This window comes from Rhododendron vialii, chromosome 10a (assembly GCF_030253575.1).
Source record: "Rhododendron vialii isolate Sample 1 chromosome 10a, ASM3025357v1".
In the NCBI taxonomy this organism is placed as follows: domain Eukaryota; kingdom Viridiplantae; phylum Streptophyta; class Magnoliopsida; order Ericales; family Ericaceae; genus Rhododendron; species Rhododendron vialii.
The window spans coordinates 38,551,370-38,578,417 of record NC_080566.1 but is presented as its reverse complement, the minus strand read 5'-3'; the positions used below and the strand labels follow the sequence as shown (position 1 = coordinate 38,578,417).

The following is a 27,048-nucleotide window of genomic DNA, read 5'->3' as shown; positions in this document are numbered from 1 at the left end:
AAGTAAGTCTGTGTCAATCACAAACTTGAACAATAGAACAATACTCTATTAAAGAGACTAGAGGGTCTTGTTCTGGTGAATACCAAGCCTTTCGGGATCCATTTTGATGATCAAGACCCTTGATATTTTAGACCTTGTTGAGGTTTTTTTTTGTTTTTTTTCCATAGTTATACAGAGTTTAAAATGCGTAGTCTTCTCGTGAATGTTAAAAGAGTGGAGGACGAAGAATTTTGTGAATGTGAAAAGTGTTCACAGCTTGCAGTCCTCCTTAGCCCATGCATACAAATGCGGTGTTTGGGGGGAATAAGAATCCTTTGTCCAGATTTTGCACACAAAGTGACAACAAAACACAATAATGAAGAATTTGATGATCCAAAGGCTGATTCAAATATAGCTAAAGATGTGTCAAACTTTTACTAATGAAGAATTTGATTCAAATCACTACAAGAAAATTAGGATCTAACGACGGTCAAAAGCGTTACTAAAAAACACAAAAAGCGCTGCTAAAAGCAACACCAATGGTTCTCCAAACCGTTGCGAGATATCCGTCAGTGTAGAGGTATAGCAACGGTTTTGACGAGCGTTGGTACATAATTTTTTTTAGTAACGGTTTCTTTAGCAACGGTTGTACTGTTGCTAAAGGCAAGTTTTTTAAAAAAAATTTGGGGTAAAATATGACATGGCAGCCACGTCAGCGCCACGTGGCTCCAACGTGGCGCTGAATGGCCTCCGCCTGTCACCCACATGGCAGCAGACGTGGCACCCGCATGGCGCATGGAAGGCAACACAACAATTTTTGCTCCTCCTAGGAATCGAACCCGGGACCTCGCGTATGCGCACGTGAGTGCAAACCAGTTGGGCTAGCCCAGCACTAGTGTAATTTAAAGGGCCTTCTAATATTTATATTATGCAAACTGGTTGGGCTAACTTGTGTCATTAGAGTTTTATCGATTTATTCTTAATCCAAGTTTTTAAATTCGGTTTATACTATACAATCACCTACTTTTTTTTTCCGATTGGAATCGTCTATTTTTTAAATAAGCCAAAGTGGATTATTTTTTGTCCTTATTCAAATTTTTTTGCATTTGTTAGTTTCTCGTCAATTTTTTTGGGATTATTGCTTCGTCATGACGAGAGGAATCTAAAAAGTAAAAAAATTCGATCAAAACTTAATTTTTTTGAATAAAGACCAAAAATAAGCCAATAAGTCAATTTTTCATCTTTATTCAAAAAAAAATTAGATTTCGATCGAAATTTTTTACTTTTTATATTCCGCTTGTCATGACGAAGCAATAATCCCCAAAAAATTGACGAGAAACTAACAAATACGAAAAAAAATTTAATAAGGACAAAAAATAAGCCACTTTGGCGTATTTGTCCAAACACCCTACGAAAAATGAATTTAATCGGGTATCGTTACATACTTGATTGAGTAGAAAAATACAACACAAGTATATATTTTAAATATAATAACAAATCCGATTGAGTCAAATTTTTACGAGAATGATTTAATCAACATGAAAAAAAAGTCAACCGTCTCGATCGTTAGTTCGAATTTGGAAAACCGATCACATGAAAAAAAATTGGTTTTGGCAGTGTAAAAATCTTCTAACGGTTAATAAAAACGGTTGCTATAGTCCGGTTTATAGTAACGGTTATTAGAAACCGTCGCTATAGTCCGGTTTTTAGTAACGGTTATGGAAAACCGTTGCCATAGTCTTGTAATCTAGTAACGGTTGAATGAAAACCGTTGCTATAGTCCTGTTTCTAGTAACGTTTTGCAAACCGTTGCTAAACACTATCTATATTGACGGTTTTTTCAACCATTACTTAAAAAACCGTTGGGAGATCCTAAATTTCTTGTAGTGAATATAGCTAAAGTTCGACAACACAATACAATAATGAAGAATTTGAGGATCCAAGGACTGATTGGAGAATAGTTGGAGATTTGTCCAACTTTTACACACGGAGTGACAACACAACACGTACAATAATGAAGAATTTGATGATCAAGGGTGGAGGACGAAGAATCTCGTGAATGTGAAAGTGTTCACAGCTTGCAGTCCTCCTTAGTCCTTGCATAAAATGGGGTGTTTGGGAGCTAAAGATCTGTCCAACTTTTACCAACAGAGTGATAACACAACATAATAATGAAAAATTTGATGATACAAGGGCTAATTGGAGAATAGCTAGAGATCTGTCCAACTTTTATTCACAGAGTGACAACACAACACAATCATGAAGAATTTGATAATCTGTCCAACCGCATGATAACAGTATCAAAAGCATCATCCACCGACAAAGTTTCTTCGATCTCTCATCTGTGCCATACTTGGTATGATAAAGATAAAAAATGACCGACTTGAAGCGAAGATTTTGCAGCAAAACTTTTTAGCCATAGAATTTTCTCCACCTTTTTTTTTGTTTTTTTAATAAGGACAATAGCCTTTAATAGAGTATTGTGCTATTGAACAGGTAGATAAGCAATCAACCAAATAAAAGAAAAACACACACAACTAAAACCCCAAATAACCATGGAACCAAAATCAGTTCCATGTCACAGACCGTTGGAGAAGAATCGAAAACAGAATACAACATTTCTCCACAAGTGAAGTAAGATAGAATTCCAATGAAGCCCAGGACAAGCATAATGAGGACAAGCATAAAGATCGTGTAGCATTTTGGTTCTTGTATCCCATCACCCCTTGAAAAAAACACATTTATTTGGAGAAAAAAAAAACATTGAAAGAGAGAGAAACTTGGGGTTAAAAAACGAAGTACTATAAAGAGGTTAAAAGGGGCAAGTCTTCTAGTGAATATAATTTTTATTTTTTTTTGTCATAGTTTATACATCAACGGGTATAGGGGAGTTAACAAGTTAGTAGGTTAGTTCATAAGAGGTTCAAAGACTGTCTATAACCCTGAGCCCCACCCTCGCCCCTCACGGGACTCGAACTCCTGCCTCCACTAAGGGAGGAGGGTGAGAAGACCAACTTGAAAAACTTGGAGGACGAAGAATCTTGTGAAAAGTGTTCACAACTTGCAGTCCTCCTTAGTCCTTGCATACAAAATTACAAATGGGAATGTTTGGGGGAATGGGAATCCTCGGTCCAGATGGAGGACGAAGAATCTCATGAATGTGAAAAGTGTTCACAGTTTGCAGTCCTCCTTAGTCCTTGCATACAAATGGAGATGTTTGGGGGAATGGGAATCCTCGGTCTAGATTTTGCCTACAGAGTGACAACAAAACACAATAATGAAGAATTTGATGATCCTAGGGCTGATTGGAGAATAGCTAGAATCTATCCAACTTTTACCAACAGAGTGACAACACAACACAATAATGAAGAATTTAATGATCCAAGGGCTGATTGGAGAATATGTAGAGAACTGTCCAACTTTTACCTACAGAGTGACAACACAACACACTAATGAATAATTTGATGATCCAATCGCTGATTGGAGAATAGCTAAAAATTTGTCCAATTTTTACCCAAAGAGTGACAACACAACATAATAATGAAGAATTTGATGGCTGATTGAAGAATAGCCCAGCTGCCCCATCCCCCTCAAACATTACTTAAACGATTTGGTTTAACCACGTACTATTGTTTACCAAAAAAAAAAAAAAAAACCCACGTACTATTTTGTTTCTTCTACTATTTCTCTTGAACAAACTAGGGACGAAAGAGAAACCGATGGATCAAAAAAAAAAATTGACCGATCAGTTTGATTTTCGGTCGGAGTAAGGGTGGATTTGGTCGGCTTCGGTTTGGGCCGAATCGAACCAACTAATTTTCAATTTGGTCTCGGCTACCTGGAAATTTCTCCGAATCGAACCGATATACCCAAAACCATACCGATTTGGGCCAATTAATCAAAGTCATCCATCTTAAACCCAAAAAGAATAACAAATCCCAGCCATCCATCTCAATCTCAACTGTCCATTTCAATATGAAAGCCAGACCGAAAAACCCGGAAAAAAAAAATCGACTAGACCGAACCACCTTGAACCGATTTCAGTCATTGTTTTTATCGATCGGAGTTGGTTCCTGGCTACATCATCCCAAATCAATCGGTTCAATTTCGAACACCCCAAAAATCAAACCGACCGATTTTCACCCCTAGAGTAAAAACTAGACTTCTATAAAATGAATAATCTACTTTTTTCTTTGAAAAAAATAATCTGTGTCAATCACATACTTGAGCAATAGCAAATACTCTATTAAAGGGATTAGAGGGGAGTCCGGATGAATACCGGGTCTTCCCGAATCAGTTTTAGACCTCATTGAAAACATTAGGCACGTCAAAATTAATGTTAATCGGATATCATTTAATAAGTTTTCAAAACACATTTCTCTCACCCAAAATGAATTTTTATCCAGCGTTGCAATATTTTATAAACCCATTTTTCTTGAGATAAATTTATTTTGAAACTATATTATAGCGACATCTTATTATCATGAATTTTGACGTGCCTAATATTCTCAACGAGGTTTAAATTATAAACAGTCCCGTTTACAACAAAAATAATAATAATAAACGATCCTGATCATCAAAACGGACCCAAAATGGCCCGCAAAGTATTGTCCGGTCCCTTTAAAGGATCTCATTCCGTGCAATAACACACAATTACTTTTTGCAAAACTCTGCCACTAGGGTACCCTAGGTAACGTAAAATTTGACCAAAGCAAGGTGACCACAATATGTATCTTGCATAAATCATCAGTTGCAAAGTCACACCAGCAGAACTCGCGGCTAATAAATAAGCTCAAATATCCAAAGACCCAAAATAATAAAATATATATACTACTGTAACATCTACAAAGTTCCAAGGCAAAAGGCAAAACAAAAACAAAAGTCATTTCATTTATAAAGCAGTAAAACACAATAGATAATTAGGCAAGGAACAACCACATAGTAATGGTATCAACAGCATCATCCACCGACAACGTTTCTTTTTTAAAATCATTGTAGGATCCGGAGTAGGCCCCGCGTGTCCATTGGCACCCTATCAATATGGGGATGGTCGATCCCTTTAGTTTTATTGCTGCAAAAGTCTTGTGAATGTACTATAGAAGATATATCTCTTTGCATAAAAATACTCTCGTGAATGTACCATAGATGAGATACTCTAGAAGGTTTTCTCCTATCAAAGGAATTTCTATAGTTTTGGCCAAAAAAAAAAAACCTAATAAGAAGATAATAAATAATGAAACAGAGGGTCCTCTCCTCCCTATACTATAAAAGGTAAACGTCTCGGACTCTCATGAATGTACTATATATTTTGCACTATATAATCTATAAGGTACTATATAAAAGTCTCGGACTCTCGTAAATGTACTATATTCTATAAGGTACTATATAAAAGTCTCAGACTATGTACTATATATTTTATAAGGTACTATATAAAATAGTCTTGGACTTGCATGAATGTACTATATATTCTATCAACAATGATACAGGCATTGCACGACATGTGCGGCCTACTCTAGAACTAGCAAAGATGATCCAAGTCGTTCAATAATATATTTTTTTTAAAACCCGAGCGGCTTTCGTGAAAAATCAGCTCTATCCGATATGTGTAGGCGCTCAATCCAATTTTCCTATTTTTGAAAAATCCGAAAAAAAAAAAAAAAAACTCAAAAAACCCAAACAGAATCAAACATCCAAGCACCCCAAATATATATAACATCTACAAAGTTTCAAGGCAAAAGGCAAAAACAATGTCAAGATATCCCTTCCTTACAGAATACCCGAGCCAAAGCAGTGTTCCGATCAAGGGCAATTTATGCAGTAGTCTTGATAATGAGGCCATTAAAATGGTATACATAGGAATGTCATTTCATTTATAAAGCTATTGGTATGGGGTTGGTCGGTCTCCTTAGCCTTATCGCTACAAAAGTCTCGTGAATGTACTATAGAAATTATGCACCTCTCTGTATAAAAATACTCTCGTAAATGTACTATAAAATATGAGGTACTATAAAAGGTAAAAATTTCGTGAATGTCATGTACTATGTAAAAGATGAGGGCAGTTTATGCCTTTCTTGCCAAAGCAGTGTTCCGATCGAGTGCAGTTTTAGCAGTAGTCTTGATAATGGGCATTAAAATGGTATACAACTATACATAGGAATGTCATTTCATTTCATTTATAAAGCTGTAAAACACAATAGATAATTATGCAAGGAACAACCGCATAGTAACGTTATCAGCAGCAGCATCCACTGACAACGTTTCTTTTTTTAAATTATTGAATGGCCCGGATTATCCATGCAGAATCCGGAGTAGGCCCCACGTGCCCATCAGTACCCTATCGTTATCAACAGCATCATCACCGACAACGTTTCTTCCATCTCCCATACGCGTCATTCTCTATTTTACCTCCTGAGAATGGGAGCTGGTAATCCGAACCCAAAGACATTCATGAAAAAATAACACCCGAGGGGCAGGCAAGTCACAACGATTTACCATGAAAAACACAAGACAACAATGACCAGAGTGGGCCCCACGTGCCCATTAGTACCTTATCTGTAAACTGTATGGGGGTGGTCGGTCCCCTTAGCTTTATCGCTACAAAAATCTCGTGAATATATTATAGAAATTATGCATCTCTCTATATAAAAATACTATCATGAATGTACTATAGAATATGAGGTACAGTAAAAGGTAAAAGAGTCGGACTCTCGTGAATGTACTATATATTTTATAAGGTACTTTATAAAATTCTCACGACAAAACCTGAGTAGACAGAGTTTCTTTTTGTTATTATTATTATTATGAATTTACGGAGTTTGGTGCTACAGTTAAGCTTTATGTTTGTGCCGACGAGTAAAACTTGACTAGATATCAAAAACCACAATGTCAAGACATATTTCTGTTTTTTCTCTTCAGTTCCAAAAATAGAAGATATATTTCTCTTGATTGATTGAACGAACGCCGTACATTTATTTTTTTTAAACTAGACTTTTGAGGAAACACAAACTTATAGGGCGCTGCTATTCGCAGCCCTTTATTTTCTCCCATAACCCACTATATTTCGGTAAATGGTTATTGAAAATCATAAATAACATTTCGGTAAATTACTGTTGAAAACAAGATTATATTTCGGCAACTACATGTCGAAAATATATTTAACTTTCGGTAAACAACTACCGAACATACATTTTCGGTAAATAGCTGTTGAAAAAAATATTATATTTCGGTAATTGAATGCTGAAAATATATCTCAATTTCGGTAACTAACTGTCGAGTATAATTGAAAATTTTTAACGGGCTATGAGAGAAAATAGAGGGCTGCGAATAGCAGCGCCCAACTTATATCATAACTCAACAGTAAAAACTAGACTTCAACAAAATGAATAATCTACTCCTTTCTTTGGAAAAAAAATAAGTGAGTGTGTCAATCACAAACTTGAGCAATAGCACAATACTCTACTAAAGTGACTGGAGGGTCTTGTCCGGGTGAATACCGGGCCTTCCCGGATCCGTTTTGATGGTCAAGACCATTGGTATTTTAGACCTCATTGAGAACATTAGGCACATCAAAATTCATGTTAATTAGATATCATTTAATACATTTTCAAAATACATTTATCTCACCCCAAAATAGATTTTTATCCAGTTTTGCAATATTTTCTAAACCTATTTTTTTGAGATAAATGTGTTTTGAAACTATATTATAAACAGTATCCTATTAACATGAATTTTGACGTGCCTAACGTTCTGAACGAGGTTCACAGTATCCTGCATAAATCATCAGAACTTAAGTTGTAAAGTCACACCAGCAGAAGGCATCACGGCCAAATAAACTCAAAAAACCCAAACAGAATCAAATATCCAAACACCGAAAATATACTATATAACATCTACAAAGTTTCAATGCAGAAGGCAAAAACAGAGTCAAGGATATCTCTTCCTTACAGAATATAGGCCAAAACAGTTTTCCGATCGATGGCAATTTATGCAGTAGTCTTGATAATGGCCATTAAAATGGTATACACATAGGAATGTCATTTCATTTATAAAGCAGTAAACACAATAGATAATGAGGCACAGAACAACCGCATAGTAACAGTATCAACAGCATCATCCACCAAAGACATTTCTTCCATCTCCCATCTGCGCCATACTCCATTTTACCTCCTGAGAATGAGAGGTAATCCGACCCCAAAGACATTCATGAAAAAATAACAGCTGAGGGGCAGGCACGGGGAAGTAGAATCAAAATTCCCCACAAGGAAATAACCAAGTCACAACGATTTACCATGAAAAATAGAAGACAGCAATGATCCCTCCAAAATCATACATACATCCCAAGAATGTCTCGCTACTAGCCTTCGCCATGAGAGCCCTTTTTTTTAACTTCTTATAGGTAGTACTCTTATTTTTTTTTTAAAGTTTTCCCGATTTTATTTCCGGTTCGTAATTTTGTTTGTCTATTTGCCCCATGAGTGACACCAGAACTAGACCAAGACCCCTAATCTCCAGAAGTATTATTCAAAATATTCACTGTCGTTGAGCGCTTCCTTCCCTCCTTCCATCCCTCCGAAGAATTTTCAAAAGCTCAATACTCATTTACTTCTTGCTGAAATAAGACGGCTCGCCAGCTTGAAAAGCAGCTTGGCCTATCCCCTCACCACTGGATCGTTGAGACTGGCTATTCAATTCCCCGGATGATGATCTACTTAGAAATCCCTCCTCCTGACCTTGTTTGTTCATGTTCTCATCTAGCGACATACTCTGGATGTTCGCTGCAAGTATATCATGACTTGACCTTCCTAGTGATTGAGGACTCGAGACATGCGGAAACTGAGCAGAAGGCATGATCCATCTCCACCAATCATCACGCTTTCGTACTTTCTCATCCTGCAAAACAAGGAACACATGTGAGGTGAATAAGAAGTTTGTCACCCTAAGGCCTAGTTCAGTTCCTGGGAAAGGAAAGAAAAATATGGAAGTATACTTCGCTTCCATTTCTTCTTGTTTGCCACTCCTATCTTTAACTTTTCCAACTATGAAGTTCTCCTTTAATACTTGTCCCGTAAGAAGTACAAGATTTTGCAAGAATCTTACTTTTAAACATAGTTCCCTACACAATTAAACTACTTATTAATTATCTCACAAATCCTTCTATCAAATGAACACATGCAGGGAAACATCATCTCTTTTCCTTTCAACTTCACTGTATTTTCTCGGAAATAATTTCCTGCACCAAATTCATCTAAAAAAACGAGGCCCCAAACAGCAAAAAATAAGAAATCAACAATAAACTTGCTATCACAATTGGCTGACTGAGGGCGCTCAGAAAAGGGAAGCAGAATGCTGCAAATATCCCAAATTAGTAACTTTGATAAAGCAAGCTGAATGGCTTGTTTAACAGGTGCAAGAATAAGAGTATACTGGGTGGGAAACTCTGATGCTATATTTACCCACTACCAAGCAGAGGTGAGTCCTCTAGAGGCCCCAAGCGAGTAAGGTGGCTTAGGAAACAAAGTAGCACCAAAACTAAGAATAAAACTGAAACTGAACCTTTCGTAAAGAGAATCGTGTGTATATTTGAAAATACCTTCACTTCCACAATATTTGAATAGCGCAAAGCATCCAATATAAGCGGGATACTGTCTGTCAGAAGCTTAACCTGCAATAGGAGCCCAGGAGGGCAGCATTACAAGGTATAGAAGAAATTTTCTCTTGAGCCAAGCTTTTAGGTAAAATAACTGTAGTATCACCAAAAGCGGAGGAATAAACTTCTTCTGAATCAAATCTGAAAAGGGAATTTGCTCTAGAAGCCAAACATGCTCTAGGTTTGCATATTTGTATTATCACCAAATTTCATTTTGGAAAAAGAACATGTAAATAAGCTGTCGGTGAAAGACTAAAAGATACGCAAGCTATCAAATATCAGCAAACAAGAAAAAGAGGAAAGAGGGGTTAAAAGCCACTTTCAAAATGCTTAAAGTGCAAGTTCCTCTTAAGTGTTCCAATTTTCTTACCAGGAGAAATTGAGATATGCCACTTATTTGCAATTCACTTGCCAATAGAGCACCAAATGGCATGACACTTCAACTTTCATAAATACATAATACATATATCGATACATGTGGAAACCCAGCACTCAAGATAGCTATCTGAACAATCTCATTGAAAGGTATATCCTAAGATGCAGTCGGAGAGCACTACAATGTTTTATTGAAAAATGAAAAACGTACAGGGATCGGGATTGGGATGATTAAAGTACAAGGGAAGATCCATCTTACTTTCTTAACAAACAAGCGCCAAGAAATTACAGCAGACGTCGGTGGCAGAGAGAATGAAAAGGCGGTCAAGGACAGGATGCATCATACGAATACAATGAAGAATGCATTCAACTTCCATTTTAACAAAAAGTGACAATGAAAATGACAGAGGCTTTTATCTATATGCACTGGAAATTGGAATTAATTTGTTCACTGGCTGTAACCAGAACTGTAAGGTAATGCTCTGACATACAAACTTAGGCCCTCACCTCAATCAATTTCAACTGAATCAACTAAAAACTGTATTCAACTACTTAAAAATTCTGGACAGAAGGAAAGAAGGCGGGGCCTAAGAAAAATTAAATACTAACAAGAAAACTCATTTTCCCAAACTTCTTTCACAAGGCTATGAAGCCCCCTTCCTTCAGCTGGATCATATTCTGCGTAATCATTTACTAAATCGCTTAATCTGGACTTGCAACTACGATGACTTATACTTCTCTGGCTACTTGTGCTGTGAATCAACTACACCAGGGCCAGTCCTGAAAGGCATTTGAATTCCCAGACAACTCACATTCATTTCAGAAATAAGAATGCCACCCTAATCTAACTATCCTGGCCTATTTGTTGGTGAAAGGGTTCCGGCTGGTGAAGTGTCCTGCCCTTTGGCCTTGATTCCAGTCTCAATGTCTCCCATGACAGCAAGTACTTCAACTTTAAACTGGAAGAGAAGGGCGGCTAGCAAACTAAAATGTTGCTTTTACCCCACTCTCATTACATACATGCACACTTAGTAGGAAGAGTATCTTGCTTCTTTCATACTTGAGATGAGTCATGAGTGAGTGGATTAGTTGGTGTAAAGAATAACAGATCATTACAACCTGAGGCAATACCTAGCTAATATTGTGCCAGTGGAAAATTATTTCCACCATACATTCGAAACTCATTTTACAACTACCGACCAATGACCTTGGTGCACTACAAACTATATTGCATTAACCCATGTTAACTTGTAAATTGCAAAGTACCCAACAAGTACCCATGTTGGGGACTCAACAATTACTCCCTTTGTTCCTTTTTTACGGTCCAGTCCAGTAATCCACTTTCGGTTGTCCCCTAATAATAGTCTATTTTGAAAGTTTGTGGGCAAAAGTTGATACATTTGCCATGTCGCCATGAGTAGATTCCAAAGAAATCCATAAAAAGTGTAATAATGATGTCTCCATAAAGGGAAATAATAAAAAGTTACAAAGTTTGACACAAAGAAAGGGACGGAGGGAGTATTAGTTAAGAATATGTGATTGTGTCCGATAAGTCTAGTTGGAATGCATCCCAACCAAAAAAAAAAAAATCAAGTAGTGAACTGGAGTTCATCATAAAACTAATTTTTACGGCTCATTACTATGTCAGCATTCGTGCTCTCCTACGCTATCCTCACAATCATGCTTCATTAAGTTCCACTCTTCATCCATTGCTTTATTAGATCAATTGATACATCAAATGCTGAAAATTTTGTCATTTTGAAGTTTCAGTCAACCCACAATAATTCCCAGCATCAGTTTGAATGAAAAAGTACTTTTGCAAAATTCAGTGCATCATTTGCTATGTAAGGAGTATCTGAGACAGAGAAACAAGCCATTTCCATTATATTCAACCAGGAGAAATTTCTTTCTTCATGGATCACAATCATGAAACCTCTCTATAAAAAGAAGCAACATCCGTTTCCCTCCCACCCCGCATCCTGGCCATTTAGGGGCAGTGTTGGATTACTTGAGGAGAGAATTGTGTGGACATCCTTCTTCGTAGGGAGCTACGGGATTAGGAAATGGCAGAGATGTTGGCCCTTCCAGAGAGGTTGTATGGGGTGCCTACTCTTGGTTTAGGTCAGGAGAATTGGAGAAGGAACCTTAATCCTTGGCTGCTTTCCAAAAGAAATCTCTCTATCGGGATTTGAGAGGTGGAAATAACCATGATGGTTCACCATCATGGTTCAAAGGATCCGATACTAATTGCATCAACTGTAGACACAGATAAACTGAACCATTCTCAGTATACAGTACAGATTCTCTCATCCTTAGTTGCATGATGCGGGAGCGGGTGCGGGAGTGGAAGCAGAGGCGGGAGCAGGGGAGTACATAAGCTCCCAAGGTTGGGAGCGTGTACATATACTATGAAAATAATGTAGCATAGAGTATTCACTTTAAAAGTACAATCATTTTAGGAAGTAAAAATATGGGCCAATGGGCAAGTGTTACAATATATGGTTTTCTTTTCAAGATATATCATGACTTGGGCTAGGTATATGAGTTCATCAAATACCAATTCATAAAGCCAAGTGATAAATCCCCGTTTTTCTATACAAAGATCATACAAAAGCTCCCATCTTCGTAAGGACCGAGCTCCCTGTCAAGCTCCTTAGTTGGGAGCGCAAAAGCAGGCTCCTAAGGTGGGAGCGGCACCACTTTAGGAGCTCCCTCATATCATAAAAAAACATGCAGACCAGGATGCATTGTACATGGATCAAGCTCAAAGTTCATAAAAAGTGTTCATTTTGATCACTTAACAGCAACAGCGGTGTTCTCTCTCAAACATGCCAAATGGTAATGTCAAAAAAACTTAACACTGAAACTGAGAGGGTACCAACTAACAAACTTCCTATAACTTCACTAAACTCCATTTACCTGGAAAGCGTAACTTCAACTATAGCATCTCAGACAAGACAACCATATGACTACGAGTGACCAGCTCAGCAGATTAGGATAACTATTGTTTACAACATGATTAGCAAGCAAGACATTAAGGATCCTATGGGCTGAGTTTCTAAATCACCATTTAACAGCTTCCCAAAAGATGTCCCCAGCTCCTAAACAAAACGGCAACCTACTAGTAATTTCATTAAGTTCTTAACAATCGCTTGAATTACTGAAGCCGGAAAGGACAGCAGGTGCTATGAGACTAAGAGTTTATCCAGTCTCCAAGAGTATTAGTTACTCAAATTTTCTAGTCTCTCTAGAGCATTCCTATAAAGAATAAAGACGTATGTTCAATACTCCATGGATAGTGCCATGAAACAGAATGGTCTGTCACCCAGAAGCGCATGGACTGATAACAACTTGAGCCAAATAAAACTTCATCAAAACTGAAACTGATGAACCAACTTTTATTTCATCAAGCAATAATTCCAGGAGCAAATTGAACACTACCTGGTAAACCATAGTTTCCTTGCACACTTTAAAGGGTTGTATGGTTACCATGCAATATTATCAATTTATATGAACGACTATTTTTGAGGAACTTCTATATGGTTTTGTGATTGGACTGGGAAGCAATTGCAAACAAGTTTTTACTACAAAGGTTGGGTAACAAACACACACTAACTAGACAAAGTAAGAGTAACAACGAACAAATCCTATTGGGTAACCCACATTAACCCAGGTCAGATGACATGATTCCATATATATTTGAATGGTGACCAAGCATAACAAATATTGACCTAAAACAAAAGATTCAATATTGAACTACAAAAAAATGAACGCAGCAACAAAATAAATTAAGCATAAAACAAGTCTGCTCAGTCTCACATTTCAAATTCCTAATTCAGTTAGACAATAATCGAAGGGTAGATCCAGTCCTCACATAATTCCAAGTGAATGTAAAAAGCACATCAACATGCAAAATTCCGGATGTACAGGTCAATCCCATATATTAGTCAGCAAAGGGAACCGGTAATCCCATACCAACTTTACAGAGCATCTTACAATATTAAGTTCCTCATACAAACTGCATCAAGCATTACATCTAAAACATAGCAGAGCGATAAGATCGCTAGAAACAGATTAGTAAGATCAAGACCTTTTAGTCTCCCATCACTAGAAACATAGCAGAATGATAAGTAGGCAGCCAATGTTCAGGAGAAAAGAAAAAGCATAACATGAAACATTTTAGTCTCCCATCAGTTGAAGCAACACATATATAGCTTGATTTACAAAGTACAGAACTAGAATGATTCTCGAGACAGAATGCAATCCCCAAAGAAGTGAAACATTTCAAAAGTCATGATAGCACCAAGGGCAATCCAACAGAGAGGATACTAGAAGAAAAAGCAAACAATGCCTTCAAGATGTTATTTAAGGTTCACTGGAACTTCTGCAAAAACTTACTGTAACGTTTTAACTCATTAGTTCTTCTTCCATCTATTTCCCTAGCGGCTAGGTATGAGTTTAAATACAGAATATGCACTCTGTCATCTTACATTTATTTAATTCACAATAATTAAGATCAAGAAAGATGTGGGGGAAAAGGCAATCATAGTGAAGGTCATAAATATAAACACAATATCCTAATAGGAAGCCATAGATACAGAATAAGATTTCATTGTCTAATTGGTATCTTTATCTTACTATAAGCCATAGATATTATACTCTATTCTGTCATTGCATCAGTAAATCAGTCAATTTGGCACATAGTTGCATGGAAAAAGATACCAAATGCATCGCGAATGAAACTGACAGCAGAAAACCATACTGTTCTAGGTTGTAAAGTGATGAAAAAGAAACTTCTTTTCTTGAGTTATTCTATAAGAGTTACGTATGATAAATGCCAAAGGTCTTATCACATAAGAAAAAACAAGAAGAAAGCCATAAGTTGCCCAAAAAACTCACTTTGGCGAAGCCTGCTATTAAATTAATGGGAACCCAGCCCTGTTCATCCATGTTCCGCCGCAAGTACGTATCTCTAATTAAATTTTCATTACTGCAATAAGTGAATAAGAGTGCACCGACCATTAAGTTCCCCAAAGACAAGAAAATGGAAGCAACTATTTCTTATTCCAATCATAAGCAGCACACACAACAATAAGGTACCTGAAATAGTAATCTATCTGACTCATTATCTTCAGACGCAACTGATCCGGTATAAAAAACATGGGATGAGGCGGCATTTGTGCAACAACAGGCATACCCCTAAAGGAGTCTGGATGAACATAAATCATCGGAGAAGGCATTTCTGCAAACAGATGCCATCAAACATTGAACTTATGATACATCAAAAATATCTTATGAAACGTAAAAGAAAAATATCTTACCAGGGTAAATAATAGGGTTGCCAAACGGTTGCACGGGCACCGGAGGAGGAGGGGGAATGAAGGGGGTAGGATTGTGCGGTGAAGGACGAATGAAGCCCCTAGGAACAACTCTTTGCGGATGCATGTGAGCATCTCTGCCACTAAAACTACGAGGAGAACTCCACTCATGATTTCCACCATCCTGGTCCCTCCGGCCCCTGTAGTTTTGTTGATAAGAACCATCACCACGAGGATAGGGTCCACCGCCATTGCCCCTCCTAAATGAATTGCGTTGCTGTGGGTGGTCATTACCACCATGGGATTGTGACCCAAATCCTCCCCTTTGTCCACTTTCCTTGTTTGTATGGTCTCTCGGAGATGACTCCGGAACAGCTAACCCCGATCTTCCAGTATTAGTAGAAGGCATTTCAACTATTGGACCCGATGGTGGCGACAGTTGAGGGAAGCCACCGTTAGCATTTGGATTTCCACTTGAACTCCCACCAACTTTCTTCATGGACTTCTGCCGTGTGGGTGGCATTACATGGTTCGGCGTTACAGTAGGGTTTGCATTATTTGTGATGACCAATTTCTGTGTGGAAGAAGATGCAATTCCAGCCCCCTACAGTACATAAAGACGTATACATGAAAAAAAAATCCAGATAGAGATATGGAACGAATAGAAGCCAATTATTCAACCCGAAGATACAAATACAGCAAGCTAAGCCAAAACAGCGTCTCATCTTCAAGAGGTAACAAGAAGAAGAAGCTCCTATAAATAATTGAAATCCTTAACCTTGCTAGAGAAAAACCAGTAGCAAACCTCTCAAAACAGTGTCTCATCTTCAAGAGGTAACAAGAAGAAGAACCTCCTATAAAGAATTGAAATCCTTAAGCCTGCTAGAGGACAACCAGTAGAAACCTCTCAAACAAGCATAGGAAATTTGCTTAGAAGATAGTGTTCTCTCAGGTTAGGAGTTCTTGTACTTAAATAGCACTCAGTCTGTCACAATCTCTAGGCTTACTTCATCCTGTTTCTCAGTTTTCTTCGGTGGTTTTCTCTTCAATCATCTTACCCTTGACGATGCATGTAACACCATTCTACATCTTCTGTAGGATTTGGTTAAATTTAGGGCTGCAAACGAGCCGAACCGAGCTATGAAGTATTTGAGCTCGGATCGTTTAAAACTAGTCTAGCTTGAGCTCAAGTCGACCCCAAATAATCGGCTCGAGCTCGGTTCGTTTAGTATGGAGTTGTCTGACCTTGATTCGTTTACTAAACTGAGTCTCTATAAACGAGCCGAGATTTTACAAACGACCTACAACCTGAGTTAATTCAAGCTCGGCCCATTTACTAAACAAGCTTAAAACTCGAGCTGCTTGAGAACAACTCGGTTCCTTTGCAGCACTTTCCCGCGTTCGAAGTGTGATCTTTTTTGCTTCTCCTGTTTTGGAAAACTCGATAGCCTTTAAATTGAAAAAGGAAAGAGAAATTCATGCTCTTAACAAGAAAGCTCGTCAGTGGAAATTGTAAACAATCTCGATTCTGAGGAAGAAGGATCTGTTCCCATGTAGTCAGGGTCGACCACAATTTTTCAAGTAAGAGATAGAATCTCACTAATTGGAAGGAAAGGGAGGGCTTCGATCCATTGTGATTTGGTTCCTAGGGTATGACTAGACTAGCTCCAGCTCGGATTGCTCAGTATGGAGGTGTTCGAGCTTGATTCATTTACTTAACAAGCCTCTATAAACGAGCCGAGCTTTTACAAACAACCTGAGTTTAATTCGAGCCCGGCTCATTTACTAAACAAGCGTAAAACTTGAGCTACACTGGTTTACTAACGAGCCAAGCCTTGAGCTGCTCGAGAACAGCTCGGTTCGTTTGCAGCCCTAGGTTAATGTACGACTAATTACCGCAACACATACTCAAGCAAAAAACCGATACACCAGTGAAGAAATAGATCATTCATCAGAGACGAACAGCATGAGAACAACCTGCGAAGCAGAGACCGAAGCCGGATCGGAGAGAGGTGGTTTCAACGAATCAGACGAAGCTGATTTAAGAGAAGCCCTAGTAGACTCAGAGAGAGCCGGCCACGAAACTGCCCCCATCACTGCTCCACCAACAGCCTCCACGGCACCGTTTGAAGGCTTGTTCCAGACCTGCTTCTTGCCCGCATTACTGTCGGAGTAATCCGCCTGAGCAGCCTCGCCCGCGTAATGATCTGGCGACGATGAATTGCTGATTGGTCCCCGATCAGGAGAAGAATTACCGATTGGCCCCCGACCGGCAGACGGCGAGGAAGGGGCGTCGAGCGGTTCGGACTCGGCGCCACGAACGAGCTGCGACCACGGCGGAGCAGCAGCGCCACGCGGTGGCGCGGTGGCTCGCTTCGATCGAGGGCTGTTGGCGGCGGGGTCGGGAGAGTGATTGGAAGCTGTTGCCATGGGAGTTAGGGTTTTCAGAGTTGAAAATTTGGAATTTTTTGATTAGATAGTTTGTTTTTTTTTTGATTCAGGGCTCGAAAAGGTTTGAATGCTTATGGTTGAGACGCCGATAGATAGACGAATTAACAAATAGAAGGATCAAAATTTAGGTGAGGAGAGAGAATGGTGTGGGGAGTGATCAGAAGCAAGGAAGGAATTTCTAGGGTTTCTATCGATGAGTGGAGAATGCGGAGATAGTGAGTTACAAAGATTGGTCGACGGATGGATCACTGAGAGAATCCGATCGCGCTCGAGACGACGAGGCTGAGCTACAACGAGCTTTCTCTCTCCTACCCTTCTTCTTCTTCTTCTCCTCTCTCTCTCTCTTTGTCCTTTTTTTTTCCCAGTCGCCTCTCTCTCCTCTCTTTCTCTCTCTACTATTCTTTCCTTCTCCGCTTTGGTTTTGGGTTGCGGGAGCCCACGTATTGACAAGTTACGCAAGTGCCCCTTCTTTTGCTTTCGTCAGGTGGTAGGGTTGCTGCTTAGGATTCAACAACGTTATTCACACAATAATTCAAACACAAATACAATTTACACAATTTTTTCACATACATATAGGGTTCACATATAGCAATATATGTAGAACCCACATGTATATGAAAGGTTGTGTTTTGTGTTGTATTTGAATTGTTATATGAGTATCATTTTTGCTTATGATTCAAGTTAATTACTCAGCCTAAAAGAATATGAGTACTGCAATCTGCGCACAACGCAATTTTGCACCCGTTTTGGGTTAGAAACTTATTTTGTACAAAATATATTGTGTTTATGGTTTTCGTAAAAAAATCAACTCTATACGATATCAATAATGATATTTGGAAACGTTCAACTTTGCCTCAAAATTTAAGACAAATTTTAAAGTAAATTTAAAAGTTTCATAAATGCATTTACCATATCAAAATGATCTCAAGGTCTTCTTCCACCAAGGGCTTGAAGATTCAATTGATGGCCCGGGTAAAGACTAGAGTTAAAGCCTGTGCTAAGTAATTTTATTTGTGTCTAGACTTTAAATTTTGTTATTCGGATTGATTGAACTACTAGGATGCATTGCGTTTTAATGGAGTGATTTTTGATGTCCTCATTTTTTTTTGTGTTTGTATATATATGGTTCAAATATGAGTCGTACAATGGTTTTTCTTGGCTTGTGATATGGATGATCGAGATAACTTATACTCATGTGAAGGATCGCGCAATTGGACGTTTTGTGGCTCGAAAATGAACATGTTAGTGAGACAATCCGTGCTATGGGATTAGCCTATACCGATTGACCACCCGTAAATATTTTCTTGATTATTAGTATCAATGAGGATTACAAGCAATAATAATAATTTATTTCAATGAAGGGAAGGGAAGGGAAGGTTCGAGGGAGGTGGAGGTTTGTTTGCAGCAGAACCTTACCCAGTTGACATTGACATTCACTTCTATGCTTTTGGTTTTTCTAATTGTTGGGACCAATGCAGAATTTTAAACTAATTCAATAGCACCGGACGATTTTGCAAATGGGTATTACTAGCTTTTTTCAAGAAAAAAAAAAAATTTACTCCGATTGCAAAATCTACAGAGAGACGTGTTTTTTTCCTTACACAGTCAAGAGTGTCTTTTTTTAGACCGAAAACAAAAACAATCCCCCGTCCTTTCAAAACCATCGTCAAAATAAGGTTATCACTGCTCCATTCTTGTAAATTTATTTTTCTATTCTCTTTTGTGTTCACTTCGTCTTTTTTGAAGTTTATTAGATTCACGTCATATATTTTTTGGATTAGTTATCCGTATAGACGAGATGAATCTAAAAAGTACAAAATTATGATAAAAAGCCAAAAAAAAAAAATACTAAAAACGAAAAAAATATCAAACTGTTTTATTTGTTTAAAGCGCCGTCTTATTAATTTTTTCAATATCGGTTCATATTTTTATATTTTTCCAATTCGTCTTGTCGAAACGAACTATTAACTCCCAAAATTACGACAAAAAACTAAACAAAAAGTTACGAAAAGTAAAAAATATTCAAATAAGTTTCTGACTTCAGGAACATGAAATGAATCTTGGGCTCCCTAGTTTTTTTTTTTTTTTGAACTGCACTTGGGCTCCCTATTTTATTTTATTTTTCCCCTGATTACCAAAAATCGTGCCTCAAGGGCTACAAAACAGGAAGCAAATCTCTAGCTAAAATCAGATAAACAAAACTAGGAGGGTGGGAAACCCAATCTGCTCCCTAGTTAATACAACCCTTTTGCTTCATATAAAGGTGTAATAGGAAAAATAATGATATCCAAAAAGAGGATCAATGGAAAAGCACAGCTGCAGCTTGTGAGAGAAGAAGAAATCAAAGGTAAAGAAATCCTCTCTCAATTACTATGATCAAAATCATATGTATATATACAACAGCAGGTTCAAATTGATAACGAATATACTAAAGCTATAGGAAGCCAGCAAATGCTTCCTGTATGTTGTGTATCAAACTGCAAACAAATCACCCAATGAGGGGGGAAAAAATGAGAACCGATAAACTATGCTATCGTGGCTAATAAGCCTCAGGATGAACCAATGATCGCAAAATGGATAAGAACGGTGAAAATGACCACGAATAGGGTTGAAATGGAAGATGTCAAGCGGGTTGAATCGTTGGGTGGAGAGGGACTGGTATTAGGGGAACCTTTTGATGTGGCTTCTGGATTCAGAGATGAAGGAGGCACTGCACTAGATCCCGGTGGGTAAAAGGTACCTGTTTCAGTGCCATAACCTGGGAGAGGAAATATCATCATCATCATCATCATCATCAGAGAGAGAGAGAGAGAGAGAGAGAGAGTACATTTAAAAATACAATCAATTTCCAGAAAAATGTACTCACAATTAGATTCCTCCCAGCCCAGAACCATATTTTCGCGATCAAAAACCATACTGTAGCCGGTCATGAAATTTTCTGGGAAAAGAAAGTGCATATATAGCAGTTTTAGGAACAAATTCCCAAAAACAAATTTGAACTCATGTAGAAGCAACATTAAAGTTGAAAAAGTAAATCCAGAAAATGTGCTGGAAACCATAACATAGAGAAGGTCATTATCCTTTCAGTGTTAAACTGTTAATGACTCGTTCAATTGGCAGGAACCTCAATCAGAGCCGTGCAGCTGTTCTAAAACTATCAATAGAAAGGTCTCTATTGCAGTATTAGCAGGCCAATAGGCCATAATGTGACAGAGACATAATACCGGAGTAACTTAGCACATAGAACTGCATAGGCCACCCAAAATTAAAAAAGCGGGATGGCATCTGCTAATAACACTTCAGTTAGTTATAAGGAATTGTAGAACTTTTGCCAGTACAAAAAAACTATTCCGTTATGTGAAATGAAATCAACATAAATCTTCTTTCATTCTTAATGTGTATGTGACTGTTACAATAACATGTACTTATGAGATATGCTCTGTTACCAGACATTCAAAGTCATGGCAAAAAAAGAACAAAAAGTCAGGCATGCTAGATTTCATGCACGAACATAGATGCACCGAGTATTGTGTAAGTCATGGCAAGAAAAGAAAAAAAGTCAGGCATGCTGAATTTCATGCACGAACATAGTTGCACCGAGTATTGTGTAAGAAGATACTTACGTCCAATGATATTTATATCCTCGCTTTTGACAAGGGCCAAGCAATATGCATAACCTCCATTCTGAGAATCATGAGAACAAACTTCAGTATATTCCAAGAGGCAGGACCAGTATAAAATCTAAAGAAGAAAAAATGCATGCCTGTATCTAGCAAACCTTACCTGAAAAGAGACCATTACTATGGGATCAGTGAGATAGAATTTGTCTCCACCTTTCATTGTAAGATTCACATTGGGAATCTCAAAGCTGCTCTGATTTGCACTGAGCCCGACAAATAGTAGGTAAGTCATTGTCGTTTCAGAAGAAGTTTCACAGTAATATAGTCACAAGTTGAGTTTCCAAGGGGCACTGACCTTAGATCATAGCAATACTCAAAAGGGATCTGAGAATTAGAAGAATGCCTTTTCTCTTTGGCCTGGGAATTGAACTGCAAGATAACCAAACTTAGGTACTCACATCAAAAAAACAACATCTTTAGAGCTGATTATTCATTTCTTGTTACTTACACTCTCAGAGATCATTGTGTAAGCTGGGTCATTTAAATTTGTGAAAGAGGTACCAGAGTCGAAGATTGCACTGAAACTGATATCAGTGACATTATCTCCCACGCTAACTTGTGTCACGGTAACATTGTAAATTGGACTGGTAAGAAGTTCAAAGAAATAGAAGATAATGAAGTCAGTACGACAAATAAGACAGTTACTCAGATGTGCCAAATTAAAGAGCTTGCCATCATGATTGGAAAATATAAACCGATCACTTACGTTGATTGTTCAACATTGAAAGGAGTTTGTCCTTGTCCTGAGCTGCCTGTATCTCCAAAACTCATTCTTCCCAATCCGTCAGGTCCAAAACACATGGAAAAAGAATTTGCGGTGAGCTCCTTGCTCGCTAAAACGCTGGGAACAGATATGTCATTCATACCAAGGCCAAATAGGCCATTGGGAGCTGCACCTTCCAAAAATGAACCAGTCTGAACTATGCCACAGCTGCAATGGAAATAACGAAGAATGATTGGAGGGGCAATAGAAAACAAAACTTCAAAAAAAAGACAGAGCTCATTGCAGTTAGGAGGACAAGAAACCCTTGAGAAAAAAGGCACAGGTGGTACAAGGCCATCAGTGGCAGAGTGAAAAAAGGGGCTGGGGAGACTAGAGAAAGTTTTTGCCCGAGATTCTAAAAGTATCATTGCTCTATCAGACACAATTTACATCCACCAGCAAAAATCCTTGTTTTAAATGGTCACATTTTCATTCACCACATTGCTTTTTAAAATTGGCATAGAGCTTAACTCTGATAGTACGTGGGATTGATGTAACACTATTCACTTCTAATATTGAAAACTTTGAGGTAGAACTTGGAAGGATATTAATTTTGAAATAAACCAAGTTGAAGCTGGTAAAAGTATCTTACAAAAACATATGAAAGGTACTACCTACCCCAATGGAACTTGTGCATCAACAACTTTTAATTGACTGTCATCTGAAGTTAAGTGCAAGATATCTTCTACCAAGACCCCAGTAGATGAAGTATCATTGGATAGATACTGAATCTTATAGGCACAAGTATTACGTGTCGAAGAGCATTGTCCTGGTTGTCCACAAAAGGTACTGTTGCAGGAAACTGCCGCACTTGTTGATGATGTATTAGGGCTGTAAATATTTAACTCTAACACCTGTTTCACAAAGAGAATGTAGGAGTAAACAATCAGCGATCCAAGTGTTCCAAACAGAGATGATTCGTTTGTATAAAAGGTTCTCCATGTGGAGAGATCATTAGGAATCCAAAGCCAAGTAAAAAATAATAATCAAAATCTTACAACTTCTGAACAAAAGAAGTGAACAAGAGTGGTTGGATTTCTAACATACTTGTCCTGATGTGCTCTTCAAGCCATGAACACAATTGTTACCGCAATCACACGGTAACCAAAACAGATCACTTCCAGTGTCGAGTGCCACAAGAAACCACAAGCCCGGAGACCCCACAGTTACATTTGCATAGTACAAACTGAAACACAAAAGGAAAAAATTTAAATAAAAAAAAAAAACTAGTAAGGAAAATCACGACAAGGAATTCACAATCACCATAGTCCAAACTGTCATTTTGTAACACACATAAGCAGAATTTAGCAAGTACAGAAATGGGAACAGTAATATTTCTTGTAGCTAGTATTTTATTCTATTTTATTTTCGAGGATGAATGAACTCCAGAATAAAAAAATATTGGACGTTCATTATTTCACAATCAAGAACTACAAGAAACAATATCACCACTCAGCCGTGCACCCCTGCCTAATGCAATAATTTGTTTTCCATTAAATCTACAGAAACATTTTGCTAGTACACCTCTATCACGTTGAAGTTACATTATGAAGTGAAAAGGAAAATACTGGAGCTTCATTTTTCCAAACTAATACAGAAATAGGAACAATATTACTGCTAGATCCCAAAGAAACCAACAGGAGTCTATCACAACTCAACATACAAGAACGAGCAATGTTTCTATGTTAGGGAACCTGAAAAGTTTCCCCGAAAATGTTCGGGAAAGAGAGATGAAAACATCAAATTGAATCTGAACCATTCAATTCTCTTTCCCAAACATTTTCGGGGAGACTTTTCTTGGATCCTAACATTTTTCGTACAAGAATTAAACCATAATTAATTAATCAAGTAAAGGGACGAAGAAATCGTAATTAATCAAGCAAGAGACGGAGAACTGAAAATTAAGCATAATTAATAAAGTAAAAGAAGAACTCAAAATTGAGAACAAGTAAAAGACCAACATTCTGTTTGGAACTTGTGGACAAAAAAGAGAAGAGGAGAAAGTAATTAAGAAGGAAAGTGTGAAAGTACGAGGGAAATTTTAGATTCCTTTCTCTTACTTTCCTCAAGTTCTAAACAAACTAGAAGAACTCATAATCAAGTCATAACTAATCAAGAGAAGAAGAACTGAAAATTAAGCAAGTGAAAAAAGAACTCCACAAAACTATAACTAATCAAGTCAAAGACGAAAGAGCACATACTATCCAAAGGATTCGATTTGGAAAGTCTCGTTGCCGCCGGAAAAGGTGAGCGGAGCAGAACCAGCGGTGGCGGCGAGGTGGCGCCCGCGGAGGAGGTGGTCGCGGTGGGCCATGGCGGCGTAGTAATCGACGCTGCCTTTCTCAGGCCATCCATCTACGTCAAGTATCCCCTTCACCGTATCAGAGTACCTGTGATGCACATCGAATCCGAAGGTACCGAATCCTTCGCAGCAACTGCAGTGATAACCCCACACCAGTATCAACAGAAGCAAAGTCGAAGCGCACTTACTGGAAAACGCCATGAGAATTTTGTTTCAAGTATCGAAAGAATGAATGAATGAGTCAGTCAGAAGTTTGTATGGGATGAATTGTCAAAACAAAAACAAAAAAACATGAAGACATAGATATGTGTATATATATGTATATTGGTAGAGAGAGAGAGAGAGAGAGAGAGAGAGAGAGAGAGAGAAATGTATGACGCGGTCGAACCGAACCTGTGAGAGTGTGCGGGTTGGTCTAGGGTTGACTGAGGCCGCATTCTACTTCTTTCGTTGGGGGAGCAAAAGTCGCCGGCTGAATGAAGACGAATGAGCCACGCTGGTGGAGAAGGTTCGAAGGTGTGGGGTCCATGTTTACTGCATAATAGTACATCTGTATTCTCAATTCTTATTCTGTTCTCACATTTTTAATTCTTGCTCTCCTGAATTTTGACAGTTTTTCTTACGCACACAAGCAGTGTGAGGGTGGACCCAGGGCCCTAGACGAGTTCAAATATTAAAGAAAATGTTAACTTTTTATTAGACTTATATTTTTATAAGTACTCCTGTATTTTTTGTTATCAGTCTGAAAATACACGAGATTCGAGTCCTAACTAGACATAGATCATGCATCCGTTGTTGCGCGCACACATTATGTAACTTGGGTCAAAGTTCCCACATTTTAAAATTTGTTCCAAAAATGGACATTGATTCAGAGTCGTCCGGTACACGTGAATCCCGCAATTGTATAGGACAATTCATAATACGCCTATGCTTACATAATTTGTCTAGAATTTTATCTTCCTCGGATGACTTTTCTCCATTGTGAACACGTAATTGTAAGGTTTGTACTGGGGAGGGTTCGGGTGTTGTCGGGTTTACTGAAAGACTGGCAGTGAGCATATTTGAATCGGCATATCTTAGCTACTTTTCGACACGTGGACCCGATTTGGCCAATCACTGGGAACAGTTAAGTTAGTTGCATCCAACCAATATTATATAAGTAGGAGTATCTAATTTTTTTTTAATCAAAAAATGGACTCCTCAGATGTAATAAGAAAATAAAATAATTGAGCAACCAATATTATATAAGTAGGAGTATCTTTTTTTTTTAATAAAAAAATGAACTCCTCAGATGTAATAAGAAAATAAAATAATAGAGCCTCAAATATGGGGCTGGTTTTTGGTAACCTGCTTATCTTAATGGATGATAAACTAAGTTATTTCCCAAACTACTCCCTTTGTCCCATAATTTTGGTTATGTCTGAGATTTCGTATTGCCTTTAAACGAAAAAAGGTATTTTCATAAATAATAAGCATCAAACACCGATGTAAAAAAAAATTTAAAATTTCGCTAGAGACTTTTTTTAATGGGGAAATAACATGTACTAATCCCATGCAGAACAAAAAGGATGCATTTCATAAATAATGTCAAACACCAATGTAAAAAAAAAAATTAAATTTTCTGTAGAGACTTTTTAAAATGTGAAAATGGCACGTAATCCCAATCAGAATAAAAAGGAAGGAGCATCTTATTTACTTAATTAAATGAACAATCAAAGGAGCCCTTGCTATGTTTTTGTTGAGACAATTTCTTAGGGAATTGATATTCACACTCCTTTTTTTTTAATATCCATACTCCCTGTTGTATTTTAGCAAAAAAATACACACTTTTAACATTAAAAAAAAAAGTGTGTGAATATAGGAAAAAGAAAGTGTGAATATTAATCTTTCTTTAAAGTTGACGGTGACAAGTTACTTGCATTTTCTATTCCTGGAAGTAGAAGGAAAGAAATTGCCATCTCTTAATTTATCAAGCTTACGAACACAGATTAATGTTTAAAAATAATTCAAACACCGATGTGTCTGGAGGCGGGAGCTGTCCGGTGCACGGGAGTCTTACAAAATCTATGTCTGATCAAAATATATCTGACGGCTTCAAACTCAATTCTGTACAAAAAATGTGACGAGGTCAGAAAATTTGTCCGAATATTTTTGTTCTAAGCATTTCTACAATGTGACCGGGTCAGTTGCTTAGAGTTCATATAGAATTAAAATTCCTATTTTGTTATCTATATTTTCATTCAATCAAAGTCGCACAACAATGAGGGCTATAAATAAATCAAGCAGCTCGCGAGTTCAGCTCAGCTCGTTAACGCTCGGCTCGGCTCGACTTATTCAGTAAACGAGCTGAGCTCGAGTTTTCGGCTCGTTTGGAGCTCGGTTTGTTCGACAAAAGCTCGGCTCGTTAAGACTCGAACCGAGCTGGAGCTCAAGTTTTTGGGTCATTTACAGCCCTAACCACAACCAAAAAGGCAGAAAACTACTATTGCTCAAGTTTTTGGCTCTTTTACATCCCTAACCACAACCAGAAAGGC

The 27,048-nt window shown here is 37.9% G+C and overlaps 2 protein-coding genes across 3 annotated transcripts; both read right to left on the bottom strand.

The window, feature by feature from the left end:
- Positions 1–7,836: 7,836 nt before the first annotated feature.
- On the bottom strand, positions 7,837–18,221 carry LOC131302540 (la-related protein 1C). The gene is made up of 6 exons (XM_058329229.1): positions 17,296–18,221; positions 15,322–15,922; positions 15,101–15,242; positions 14,900–14,990; positions 9,569–9,640; positions 7,837–8,868 (listed from the first exon to the last, which is right to left on the bottom strand). Exons 1-6 carry the CDS (start codon positions 17,746–17,748, stop codon positions 8,578–8,580), a joined length of 1,650 nt encoding a protein of 549 aa, XP_058185212.1. The 5' UTR covers positions 17,749–18,221; the 3' UTR covers positions 7,837–8,577.
- Positions 18,222–20,110: 1,889 nt separating this feature from the next.
- LOC131302539 (aspartyl protease family protein 1-like) lies at positions 20,111–24,893 on the bottom strand. 2 transcript variants are annotated; one of them, XM_058329228.1, is made up of 10 exons: positions 24,414–24,893; positions 23,260–23,398; positions 22,831–23,066; positions 22,156–22,380; positions 21,898–22,033; positions 21,745–21,818; positions 21,553–21,652; positions 21,393–21,453; positions 20,636–20,707; positions 20,111–20,527 (listed from the first exon to the last, which is right to left on the bottom strand). In XM_058329228.1, exons 1-10 carry the CDS (start codon positions 24,713–24,715, stop codon positions 20,319–20,321), a joined length of 1,554 nt encoding a protein of 517 aa, XP_058185211.1. In that variant the 5' UTR covers positions 24,716–24,893; the 3' UTR covers positions 20,111–20,318. The 2 variants fall into 2 exon arrangements, with proteins under 2 accessions (XP_058185211.1, XP_058185210.1); XM_058329227.1 differs by having other exon boundaries at positions 21,553–21,659; positions 21,746–21,818; positions 24,414–24,851.
- Positions 24,894–27,048: the final 2,155 nt, after the last annotated feature.

What these genes read in the sequence shown, in the direction of transcription:
- LOC131302540 (XM_058329229.1), bottom strand. Translation starts at nt 17,748, where the DNA reads ATGGCAACAGCTTCCAATCACTCTCCCGACCCCGCCGCCAACAGCCCT. An exon ending in CAACCCTATTATTTACCCTG is followed by an intron (nt 15,243 to 15,321) that starts GTAAGATATTTT and finishes ATCTGTTTGCAG; the next exon opens with AAATGCCTTCTCCGATGATT. An exon ending in CAGATAGATTACTATTTCAG is followed by an intron (nt 14,991 to 15,100) that starts GTACCTTATTGT and finishes CACTTATTGCAG; the next exon opens with TAATGAAAATTTAATTAGAG.
- LOC131302539 (XM_058329227.1), bottom strand. Translation starts at nt 24,715, where the DNA reads ATGGCGTTTTCCAGTAAGTGCGCTTCGACTTTGCTTCTGTTGATACTG. An exon ending in CAAATCGAATCCTTTGGATA is followed by an intron (nt 23,399 to 24,413) that starts GTATGTGCTCTT and finishes TTTGTGTTTCAG; the next exon opens with TTTGTACTATGCAAATGTAA. An exon ending in GGATATAAATATCATTGGAC is followed by an intron (nt 20,708 to 21,392) that starts GTAAGTATCTTC and finishes TTCTTTTCCCAG; the next exon opens with AAAATTTCATGACCGGCTAC.